General features: G+C 53.0%; 3 protein-coding genes and 1 long non-coding RNA gene across 4 annotated transcripts in view; all 4 read right to left on the bottom strand.

Annotated features, from left to right (window-relative positions):
- Positions 1 to 12,320, bottom strand: part of LOC148662594 (uncharacterized) — a 197,095-nt gene that overhangs the window by 107,956 nt on the left and 76,819 nt on the right. The gene's annotated exons all lie outside the window — the stretch shown is intronic.
- The window catches only part of LOC148662595 (globoside alpha-1,3-N-acetylgalactosaminyltransferase 1-like), a 167,789-nt gene that overhangs the window by 88,548 nt on the left and 66,921 nt on the right, over positions 1 to 12,320 (bottom strand). The gene's annotated exons all lie outside the window — the stretch shown is intronic.
- On the bottom strand, positions 790 to 4,112 carry LOC148662598 (uncharacterized). The gene is made up of 2 exons (XM_088632241.1): positions 3,699 to 4,112; positions 790 to 2,122 (listed from the first exon to the last, which is right to left on the bottom strand). Exons 1-2 carry the CDS (start codon positions 3,955 to 3,957, stop codon positions 954 to 956), a joined length of 1,428 nt encoding a protein of 475 aa, XP_088488367.1. The 5' UTR covers positions 3,958 to 4,112; the 3' UTR covers positions 790 to 953.
- On the bottom strand, positions 5,926 to 12,096 carry LOC148662597 (putative C-type lectin domain family 20 member A). Its single transcript, XM_088632856.1, has 8 exons — positions 11,835 to 12,096; positions 10,901 to 10,910; positions 10,243 to 10,298; positions 9,594 to 9,980; positions 8,318 to 8,668; positions 7,319 to 7,407; positions 6,581 to 6,680; positions 5,926 to 5,951 (listed from the first exon to the last, which is right to left on the bottom strand). Exons 1-8 carry the CDS (start codon positions 12,094 to 12,096, stop codon positions 5,926 to 5,928), a joined length of 1,281 nt encoding a protein of 426 aa, XP_088488982.1.

Here is a 12,320-nt window from a genome sequence, read left to right as displayed (position 1 = left end):
CCATTGGCCCTTACCAATCATGGCCTCCTAATAACCCCCCTCTCTGAACTGGCTCCATCACTCTGCTCTCCTCCCCACTGAGAGCTGCTGTGTGGGGAGCGTTCTGGCGCACTATGGCTGCTGTCGCATCATCCAGGTGGGGGCTGCACATTGGTGGGGGTAGTGGGATTCCCCATGACCTGTAAAGCGCTTTGAGTGGAGGGTTCAGAAAAGCGCTCTATAAGTGTCAGCAATTATTATAATTAAGAGTTAAAAAAAGAAACAGGAAGAGATTTAAACAGCAGCAGTGCATTACTGCCCTGTACTGAGCTCGCCGTGTTATACAGCATAAGTATACAGTACTTATGGTAAACCTTTCTCACCAAGACTCTGGAGCGATCGGAGTCTCCGAAGTGCGCCATCTCCTCACTGCGTCAGCTGGCGTCGAGTTAAACAGGGCAGCAAGGGGTTAAGGAGGAGCGGGAGGGCCGCTGTTGACAGCTCGGCGTCTGTCAAGAGAGAGAATTCCCTACGGCCCGTTTTCAATCAATCAGATACCGATCTGCATTCCCAGGATGCCTCAGGGAGAAAAAAACAACACAAAACAAAACAGCCCTTTGGCCTGAATAAGATACAGGATAGTCCTTTTTCCCCCAAAGTTGCGTTCTGACCTCCACCTCCCCCAGCAGGAAGAGTGTGTAGGTGGATCGACGCACTTTACCATGTCCGTCCATGCACAATGCACACACAGCTGTGCGCACCGGTAATACACACCAGAGCAGCCCGAAATAAAGCTTTGCCACAGCGATGGAAATTTGAACGCTATTTTTATCTTTTGGGGGTCCTCCAAACTCCAAAGAAAGTACAATGTAACGTGTAAAAACCTCCCATTTACATCACACAATAGTAAAAACCGAGTCTCTTTAGTCTGGAGGGAGTGTCCCACACTGACAGGCTGGAGGAACTGAGTCTCTTTAGTCTGAAGGGAGTGTCCCACGCTGACAGGCTGGAGGAACTGAGTCTCTTAAGCCCAGACTCGCCGGATCCGGGTGGACGCACTGGTGGTTCCTCAGGCTGCTGGACCAGCTGAAGCTGCGCCCGCAGCGGCCGCAGGCGAAGGGCCGCTCGCCCGTGTGCAGCAGCTGGTGGGTCTTCAGGTTGCTCAGCTGGCTGAAGCCCCGGCCGCAGCGGCCGCAGACGAAGGGCCGCTCGCCCGTGTGGACGCGCTGGTGGGTGCGCAGGTTGCCGGCCCGGCTGAAGGCCCGGCCGCAGCGGCCGCAGACGTGGGGCCGCTCCCCGGTGTGGGCCTGCTGGTGCCGCCGCAGCCGGCTGGGCCAGCGGAAGGCCAGGCCGCACTCGGCGCAGGTGAGGGCCGCCGCCGCCGCCGCCCCCTCGGCGTGGCCCAGCCGGTGGGCGTACAGGCCGCCGGGCGACCAGAAGGCCCGGCCGCAGTCGGGGCAGGCGAAGGGCGCCCCGCCGCCGGAGTGCACGGGGCCGTGGGCCCGCAGGCCGCTGGGGTGGCGGAAGCCGCGGCCGCACTGGGGGCAGCGGTAGGGCCGCGGCGGCGGGGGGCCGCCGTGGGCGCCGGCCTGGTGGGCCCTCAGCTGGTCCGGCCGGCGGAAGGCCCGCCCGCACTGCGGGCAGCCCAGGGGCTTCTGGGCCGCGTGCAGGAGCTGGTGGCGCTTCAGGCTGCTGGGGCGGCTGAGGAGGAGGCCGCACTGGGCGCAGGGCAGCTTCCGGGGCGGGGGGGCGGCCGGCGGCGGGAGCCTCTCCACCTTCACGAAGCAGGGCCGCGGCGCGAGACCGGGGCGTTTCTGCTGCTGCTGCTGCTGCTGCTCTCTCCCTGGGCCCGGCGGGGGCTTCGCGTCCCGATCCGAGGGATCACCGGCGCCGCCCGGCTCTTCCTCCGTCTTCGGCGCGCTCTCGGGCTCCGGCTTCACCTCGGGCGCGGAGCCCAGGTCCCCCAGCCTCGGCCTGCTCTCGGCCTGCTGCCCCTCGAGTGTCTCTTTCCCCTCTGCAGACGGGAGCCCCGTCTCCTGCATCAGACGGGAGCCCCACTCCTCCTCCTCCTCCTCCTCACCGCGCTGCTGCTGTTCAAGAGGAGCCCTCTCCCCAGCGTCAGGGAGAGCCCCGACCCCCGACCCTGAAAAACACAGGACAGGAGAGATCAAGACCTTGAATAACAGGGTCACACGGCCTTCGAACCGGGAGGAAAAACAGCCCTCACTGTAAACAACGTCCAGGCTGCGAAACGGGAAAATCGCTCCGACGACCAGTTGCAAATTAGGAGGGCAAACTTCACCTCGAGATCAAGGCCGTTCTCCTCTGCGCCCCGAATCGGGTTCACGGAACAATCAAACTGCTCAAGCGAAGCAAAGGCGATTCCTGAAACACACAGGAAAGGCGCTCACTGGGGAACAGCCAACACCTGATTTCCGGTCAGTCTGCCTGGCTGATCGATCAATAATGAGATCGTTTTCCCCTCCCAGCAGAAAGACATCCAGGTGGTGAAACAAACCTCGCGGCAAGAGACAGAATCAAACGCTTCACGGTGTTTAGGGAAAACGTCCGAGGCAGTAATAATCATCATCATAATCATAATAATAAATTGATAATTGCTTACACTTATATAGCGCTTTTCTGGACACTCCACTCAAAGCGCTTTACAGGTCATGGGGAATCCCACTACCGCCACCAATGTGCAGCCCCCACCTGGATGATGCTCCAGAACGCTCCCCACACAGCAGCTCTCAGTGGGGAGGAGAGCAGAGGGATGAAGCCAGTTCAGAGAGGGGGGTTATTAGGAGGCCATGATTGGTAAGGGCCCATGGGAAATTTGGCCAGGACGCCGGGGTGATACCCCTACTCTTTTCGAGAGACGCCCTGGGATTGTTAATGAGCACAGAGAGTCAGGACCTCGGTTTTACGTCTCATCCGAAGGACGGCGCCTGTTTACAGTCCAGTGTCCCCCGTCACCATACTGGGGCATTAGGACCCACACAGACCGCAGGATGAGCGCCCCCTGCTGGCCCCACTAACACCTCTTCCAGCAGCAGCCTTAGTTTCACAGCTGAAGGTGAAGGTACTGACCAGGCTCAATCCTGCCGAGCTGCAGTGGAGGGGCTGCCAGTTGTGAGTTGCAGGGTGATATGGCTCTCATCACGCTGCAGTAAATCACTCAATCACGGACACCACGCACCAAGAAACTACTACAGGTGTACCCCCCGTATCGATGGGACCGAATACTTCTACGATCAACACATTTCAGGGTTTTTTTGTGCCACTAAGTTAACCCTAGAAGTCTTCTGTCTGAACATTCAGCTTTGCCCCCAAAACATTTCAGACTGACAGAGGCGTGTACCAACGCGAACTACAACAACACTGAGTCCATGTTGATCTGAACGCCGTGTGTTCAATATCCATTTACCTTACTACAAATCTGCTTTCAGCACAGCTCAACTTTCAGCGCCGAAATCCGTTGCGGATATTTGCAGGTCTTTAAACGAGAAACATTGAACGACTTCATCCGAGACGCCACTACGTAGACTCGTGAGCGCCCCCGGTGAAGAAGAAAAACAAAAACGAGCAAAAAAAAAAAAAAAAAAAGAGACAGGATTGCGTTTTAACGAGGAAGATCTTGTTTAAATGATCTCGTGTAAACGCAAAAAATATGTTTTTTTATTCCGAGGCGCTAATAAGATTCCGTGCACTACACTGACCTGACAGCTCCAGTTCCGTGTCCGTTTCTTCTTTGATTTTTACACCCATCTCGCAGGGAGGCGTCTGTCCGAGACGATCCGTCTGATGACCTCCGCCCGCTCCCGGCTCCTTCTCCCAGAACTGCGGTCCCACCTCCGGGCTCTCGGTCTCCTGCTTCACCTGCGCCATTGCAGCCCCGACCCGCTGTGTGATTTCAAACACGGCCCGTCCCACCCGATTCCGCGCCGCCTTCAAACGATCTGCCACTTCAGACACCATCGCGATCTGCAACGCCTTCACGGAGATGATCCACTTCCAGGGGGAGCAGCCAATCCGTCATCTTTAAAGACACACGGGGTACCAAACACCAGACACTAAAACACTAAAACACCAAACAGGAAGTGACCGATCATCCCGAGAAAGGAGTTCCGGGTCAACTTGCGCATCCTTAGTTACTGTTGCCATGCCTAAGAAACGAGGGGTTTCGTTGTTATCGTCGGTTACTGTCATGCATACTGCAAGCTGGCTGTGTGCTGACAGTTTTGCCAGAGAAAGCTAGTTAAAAACACAGTCCCGGTCATTCGTATTCCATTTGCGTTAAATATGATACAGGGGGTGCCATTAGTACACGTAGGAGACGCTGGCCAAAACCGTCCAAGCCCCATACAGGCAGCAAACAGGTCTGGGATTGAACCCAAGACCCTAGATGTGTGAAGCACTATTAATAGCTAAAAAAGTACTACAAGAAGGATAACATTAAAAGACAATTTGGCAGACAGCATTAGTGATCACTGTATCCTCAGACAAACACGGAAAAATAGAAAAGGGATTAATTTTAACACAGGCATTGAGTTTATTTCAAGTCAAATCAAATCAAATCAAAGTTAATTGATCAAATGCACATCAATATGGCGTGCAGCAGTAGTTGCTGGCAATGAAATTTCTTTTTCTGTGAGCTCAGAAAAATTACAAGAATCACCAAAATCACAAGAATCACAAAAATCACAAAGTTGGGGTTACGTTTTTTGAAAGTGAATGAAACTCAATATGAGTAGAGACGCTATGTGTCTATGTGCTGTGTGTCCAGGGTGTATGCAATATATACAAGTAGTGCTGAATACAGTGAAAACTGTGTGTCCCTGTCGTCAGTTTGTGACTGGGATGACTGGGATCCTTGAGAACGGACCTGGCCTTCTTCAGACTCCTTCAGACATATTTGATCATTTTCAAGGAAGAAAAACATCACAGTTGCTGCAAAGTTTGGAGGAGTTTGTGGAGAGCTAATTGGGTTCTGTAAAAAAAAAAAAACACTGGTCTGGCGTGAGTGTTGCTTGCTGGGATAGGTTTCGGGCCACGGTGAGAAGATAAGACTGGACTGTGGGAGGGAACTGGAACAAGCCCACTTGAACACATTGAGAAGATACAAACTACTCACAGATAATATCACAAATCCAGACGTAAACCCAGGACCCCAGTATAAGAAGACAACAATGCTAACCACTGGTCCATAACCAAACAGTAATGTTCTCAATCTGCAAATTTATTGGTCAACAATGTGGTGTGAAAGAAACTGCTACTGACTCTTTTCTATGCACGGGTACCACGCATTGGTATTGATAGATGACTTCAAGAAAACATAACCCACAATTTAAACACACTCCCAAAATAGAACATCCACAAACCTACTTCTCATAAGATTTAATCGAACACAAGTAAAATGAACACCAAGGGAAAAAACAGCAAATCTTAAAACATAACAATGACTCCCTGTAGCGGTGAATCTAACACCTTATCTTACAGAAATATGTTTGAAGTCTAAAGTATAACCAGAACATGACTTTTCTAGATTAACAAGGATTAAAAATGTTTAAGAATATGCAGAGCTGGAGAGAGATGCTGAACTTTAATGTTTAAAACCCTGTTAAGCTGACATAAAGTTACTCCTATAACCTACCACAGTGCTGAAAAGAGATTTGACTGTGAGAAAGACTTTATCCCATTTAAATTGCTGACAAAGCATTCAATAAGACACCAATGCTCTTGAGCTATACTATGGAGCTGTTCTTGCATGCAATAAGGATAAGAATGACAGCTTCTACTCAAAGACTAAAACAGTCAGAAAACCTATTTTAAAGAGCACCCCCACCCCCCCAAAAAAAAAATCAGGAATCTCTCAGGGAAAAGACAAGTCATTCCCGAGAAATGCCAAACGACCTGATTGTGAAGTCTCTGGTGTGGGACTGGAGCTCACTCTCTGCTGGAGTCACACTGCCCTGTGGACAGAGCGCACGTCATCATCATCAGTTGGACCATTTCACCAGCAAAACACGGAGACAAGCATTTCTGATAGATGGTCACCACACACAAAGCAATACTCAAACTGACAGACAATACAAGCACTCGTTGATAGGAGTGGACATTATGATCTGCACTTATAGTGGGGTACTTAACGGAAAGAGGCAAGGCGTCACAAAAAGCTGGAGAATATGCAAAATAACTAATAATAATAATAATTGCTTACACTTATATAGCTCTTTTCTGGACACTCCACTCAAAGCGCTTTACAGGTCACGGGGAATCCCACTACCACCACCAATGTGCAGCCCCACCTGGATGATGCGACAGCAGCCATAGTGCGCCAGAACGCTCACCACACATCAGCTATCAGTGGGGAGGAGAGCAGAGTAATGTAGCCAGTTCAGAGAGGGGGGTTATTAGGAGGCCATGATTGGTAAAGGTTTCCAATTTCTCGTTGATCAGAAATGTCACATACTCTTTCAGATACAGAAAGACTCTATTCGACAAATGTCTGCCCTTTCAATTTCACATCAACAACTCTAACTCTACAGCCGCACGCAGAGACACTACAGGGATTGTGGGACACTGGAGGCCCATATCTTACCTTCTCCTTCCTCAGAGTGGAAAACCTGCCTATCATTCTGCTCCTTCCATTTCAAACTGGTTCTGTCCATCCCAGAGTGCCTGGACAGCAGCCCCCTCATCTGGACAGAGAAGAACAGCACAGCCTGCCTGAGAGCAGGGCTGGATCTGGACTGGAGCACCAGCCAGCAATACTGATCCATCACCCTGAGTGTACCTAGTACAGTCTGTACACTGATCCAGTAATATTCACACAGCCCTGATCATTATAGATATATAATTCTACACACTGTACACTGATCCAGTGATATTCACACACTCCTGATCATTATAGATATATAATTCTCCACACTGTACACTGATCCAGCAATATTCACACAGCCCTGATCATTATAGATATATAATTCTCCACACTGTACACTAATCCAGTGATATTCACACACTCCTGATCATTATAGTTATATATATCTCCACACTGTACACTGATCCAGTAATACTCACACAGCCCTGATCATGATGGATCTATAATTCTCCATACTGAGCACTGGCACTGTGGAGTCTCACTATAAACACATTGCTCCTTTTCAATTATTAGGATTTCTGTCATCTGGCAATATTGCACATCATCCTGATTATACCCAGCACACGCTGTGTAGAGACACAGTACTATCACACACAATGTCAAATGAATACAGATACAGATATAGATATAGATATAGATGTAGATGTAGATGAGTTCAGTGATACATGTAGCACCTACCTGGTTTAAGAGGAATTCTCTCACTCCAGGATCATTAGGGTTCAGCCCTTCATCCAGGCTGATTTTCACCCTCAGCACCGCTCTGTTATCTGTAGACACACAGGGAAAGACATGAAAATTCCCAGCCTCTGGGAATTACAGCACGAAACGGAAGCTGTTCCTGACTTCGATCGTCGACGTCCTGCCAGAACCGCTCAGCTCCTGCCCCCGGGAGAAGAAACGCGCGCCGGAATTAACGGTCTGACAGCTCTCCAACTTGCCCAGAGGAGAGGGCACAGTCGGCCGGCCTGCAAAATGCCTGTGAGGCTGAAGACCGGTGATCGTCCTACCAGCGGGGGGGGGGGCGCTTTGCTCGCAAGGATGGGTGAAGAGCAAGGAAGGGGAAGAGTGAGAGCTTTCCTAAATGATGTTCGTGTGTCCACTCAAAGCGCTTGACAGGTCATGGGGAATCCCACTACCGCCACCAGTGTGCAGCCCCCACCTGGATGATGCTCCAGTCCGCTCAGCACACAGCAGCTCTCAGTGGGGAGGAGAGCAGAGGGATGAAGCCAGTTCAGAGAGGGGGGTTATTAGGAGGCCATGATGGGTAAGGGCCAATGGGAAATTTGGCCAGGACGCCGGGGTTACACCCCTACTCTTTTCGAGAAACGCCCTGGGATTGTTAATGACCACAGAGAGTCAGGACCTCGGTGTGACGTCTCATCCGAGGGACGGCGCCTATTTACAGTCTAGTGTCCCCCGTCACTATACTGGGGCATCGGGACCCCCCACAGACCGCAGGGTGAGCGCCCCCTGCTGGCCCCACTAACACCTCTCCCAGCAGCAACCTTGGTTTTTCCCAGGAGTCTCCCCATCCCGGTACTGGCCAGGCTCATACCTGCTGAGCTCCAGTGGGGGCTGCCAGCTGGGAGCTGCAGGGCGACACGGCTATGGGGACAAGTGGATGATGGGAGATGTGCGACACACCAGCTCTGTCCTGACTCCCTCCTGTCAACTCACCACTGAAGCAGAAGAAGGGGAACCTCTGAGCACAGTCAGTATCGCTCCAGCGCCCCCTGGTGGTGCCCGTTAGGGCCAGGGCGGCACAATTCTCGTTTCTGCCAGAGTTGTCGGGTTGGTTCTGATCCCAGTTGTAGAAAGCGGAGTAGCTCGGGCTCGACCACTTCCAGGGCTCCATGAACAGGCCGATCCAGACGTAGTGACCCCGCGCCGTCAGTCGGATCTCCTCGTTCTCGCTCCGGTTCCTCACGCTGGCCAGGTCCGTGTGGCGCTCCCGGCAGTACCTCTGGGCTGCGGTGAAGTTGGCCGATGTTTCGACGAGGAAGTATCTCTCCCGCGGGTCTCCAGCTTCTGCGAAGAAAACCCAGCCCCAAGAAGTTATGGTACCGCCAAGCGCAGGAAGGGGCTCTTCGACATGAAGCGGCTGTCGGGCGTGAATTAAACTATCCGCAAGGGTCACGGCAGGCGAGACTTCTTCCCTTCCGCTAGCAAGGGTGCAAAGTGGAACCTGCAGAACCTCAACACAGCAAAGAAACGGCCAACGACCTCGCGGGCGGCGATACCTGGCCCCTCCGGGACTGTCTCTGGAAGGTTCTCCCCTTGCGGGGAGTATGCGCGTCCCTCCGGGGGAGGTGTTCAGTGTGGGGCCCTTACAGCTGCAGCTCGTCCTTAATCAGCCAATCAGCTGTGGTTGCTAAGGGCAACGCACCGCCCTTGCCCCGCCTCCACACTGGACACGCCCCCCCCCCCTGCATTACATCACACCCCCTTCCCGCAGACACAGGGAAGTACCAGCACTCCCAGCTAAGCGGAAAGTGCAGTGAAACGCTTGATCGATCCGCTAGCATTCGACGCCTCACAGTTGCCATGCATACATTTCAAAAACGCCCACGACCCTCTTCCATCCTTGCATGATCGGAAGCCCTTTGTGTCAGAGAGCCCCGGAACATCACTGGACACACGCTAGTGAGTTTTTTTGGCCTGCTTCTGCAACGGTGGATGACCCAGAGGGAGGGCAGGGACTCCAAAGAAGATGGGGTGTCTTGTGTGGCCCGCGGGGGGGAACGCTTCCCTCATTCACCCGATGTTTGGGGTGGGCAGAGCGAACCCGGGAAAGGGAGAACAGGCAAAGGCCACCAATCGGATCAAGTCCAGAACGACTCCAAGGCCTCGCCAACGTTAAGGCAGCAGTGCACTCTGGGGCAGCTGTTCGACTGTCTGTTTTGTGTTTGCTTCATAGCTAAAAATGAGAAAAGGGACCAAACGTGTAACTCACCTCCATAGCAAATGAAGGGAAAGGAGACGCTGCAATCATTGTCATGCCAAAACCCTGTAGTTCTCAAGACCACACAGTTTTCGTGACCCATAAAGTTGTCTGGCTCTCCTGTAGCCCAGCTGGTGAAATTAGACCCGGTCTGGCTGTAAAGACTGATGTTCCCCATGGACCACTTCCAGCTCCACTGGTCCCGATACAGTCCTATCCAGCCGGCATATTGAAGAGGATTCCCCGCAGTCTGCAGGAGCTGCTCGTTGTCCTCTGGGCTTTCAATCACAGCCAGGTCAGTGTAGTTCTCCCTGCAGTAACTCTGGGCTTCGGTCCAGCTCTTCTCCAGGCTCACAAAGTGATACTGACGAGCGCAGCAGGAGGGGACACCCCAGAGCCCTGGAGAGAGAGACACACACACAGGGGACACACCAGGATCAGCCGAAGAGCACAGAGAGAGAGAGAGAGAGAGCATTGTCCATTGTCCATTGTGTGCATTGTCACTGTCCATTGTGAAGACTCCCAGTCAGACCCAGAGGCTGTCTGTAGAGCCGACCAGGATGAACCAGTGGCCGCCAGCGGGAAGCGATGTGCTGGGGGGGGCGTTAAAAACGCACGACTGGGAAAAAACGTCAACACGGCGAACCAAGGAGACACCGACCTGTGTAAAGTAGGGCGAGCCGGATTCTCCAGTCCATGACGGCGATCCGCCCCCAGCTGCAAAACAGGGGAAACAAAGGCAGGATCTTCACTGGAACCCAGAGGGGCGTTGATCACAAAGTCCGCGGTCGGCCGAAGCAGCCCTGATCGGACGGATGCGTCCTGACGGAACTCCCAGTTGTCGCCTCTACCAATGTGACTGGATCCAGTCGAGACGTCATCCAGTCTGTAGAGCCTTTTTGATCGCAACATACCCAGCACACACACGACCCGGAGGGACACCCCCTTCCCCCCATATGACCCTGAACCCGTGATTTGAAGGGGGGAGTATCAAAACGCCGATATGATTTCAATATCTGGGGGTGGTGGCCGACTTGATCCCGGGCGGACTCGCCTTTGCCCGTCCGTGGGATCTAAACCGCCCTGCCGTGATCGGAGAAAAGCCGAAGCACAAATGCGTTTTCTAGCCTCTGTCGTATACACACCCGTTCGGATCAGCAGCAGCTGGGCTGTTTCGGCGGCGGACCAGGGCTGGTGTTGTTGTGGAATATATACAGGGCTCCAGCCGGCTTGATACTTCAATAGCGATAATCAAACAGCCTGTTCAACAGTTCATTGGAGAGGACCACAGAGCTGAAATACTCTGGCACCAAGCCTACCCTGGCAGGTCTGAAACCGTGTTTTGAGCAACGTTAACGAGAACAAAATGCAATCGACCCACAGGGATGATCAGGGTGCTCAAAACGGGGGTCAGATGTTGTGAAACCATATTTATATCTATAATTTGAATTCATACTTTCCACCATGTTCAGCCACCCCCCTCTCTCTCTCTCTCTCTCTTTCCTAGCATTTACTAGCAGACGCATTTCATAATAATAATAATTGCTTACACTTACATAGCGCTTTTCTGGACACTCCACTCAAAGCGCTTTACAGGTCATGGGGAATCCCACTGCCGCCACCAATGTGCAGCCCCCACCCTGGATGATGCGACGGCAGCCATAGTGCGCCAGAACGCCCCCCACACACCAGCTCTCAGTGGGGAAACACCCTGGGATTTTTAATGACCGCAGAGAGTCAGGACCTCGGTTTGACGTCTCATCCGAAGGACGGCGCCTGTTTACAGTCCAGTGTCCCCCGTCACTATACTGGGGCATCAGGACCCACACAGACCGCAGGGTGAGAGCGCCCCCTGCTGGCCCCACTAACACCTCTCCCAGCAGCAACCTTAGTTTTTCCCAGGAGTCTCCCCTCCAGGTACTGACCAGGCTCACACCTGCTGAGCTTCAGTGGGGGGGGGGCTGCCAGCTGGGAGTTGCAGGGCGACATGGCTGCTGGCTCATGTCCAGCCACCTGCCACTTCAATAACAACCATCACCGACTGAGTCCCTGCCATGAGCTTCAGACTGGAGGCTCCTCTTGGACCGAGCTGTCAATCGTCACCTCTCCAGGCTGCCTGCGACTGTCTCCGTCTACCCGTGACCGAAGTCATGAAGGCAGTAGGTCCTCTCCCGTCTTCTGCATCTGCATCTTCAAACCTTCCACTACCTTGGCAGATCTAGCACAGTTCCGGTGATTGATTTAACGACTCACCTTCCTGCATCTCGCCAAAACGAACCTGCCCGGAAGATCCACGTGCTTTGTCTGCGTAGAACTTACCACCTCCTGTGTTGACGTGATCTCTGCCTCCGGGGGTCTTCGGGGGGTGAAAGCCGTCTCGCACCGACCTGTCGGAGCTGGGTAGTGTCTGACCGGCTCCTCGCCTCCTCCTACCGCTGATCCGAGCGGATCCGTGCCTTGCCCTCGACTGCGACAGAGGCTGGGAAAACGGCTCCGTGTTTCGGCTCGCCTCCATTTATGACGGGGCGATGGAGATCCCGCAAACACACTAAGGCAAATCCGCCCAGGCAATTCAAATTGCAGGTCGGCTGCCACCCCAGATATTTAAATCATATCGGTGTTTTGCTAGTCACCCATTCAAATCACGGGCTCAATGTCATTAGAAGGAAACTGCAGTTTGTTTTATGTTGTTCGCTTGAGCAAAGCCCTGTTACTTACCTGTAAACTCATGAATTAAAC

This window comes from Lepisosteus platostomus, chromosome 5 (assembly GCF_059453375.1).
Source record: "Lepisosteus platostomus isolate fLepPlt1 chromosome 5, fLepPlt1.hap1, whole genome shotgun sequence".
NCBI lineage: Eukaryota > Metazoa > Chordata > Actinopteri > Semionotiformes > Lepisosteidae > Lepisosteus > Lepisosteus platostomus.
The sequence above is the reverse complement of the archived record's forward strand: the minus strand, read 5'-3'. Positions and strand labels throughout refer to the sequence as shown.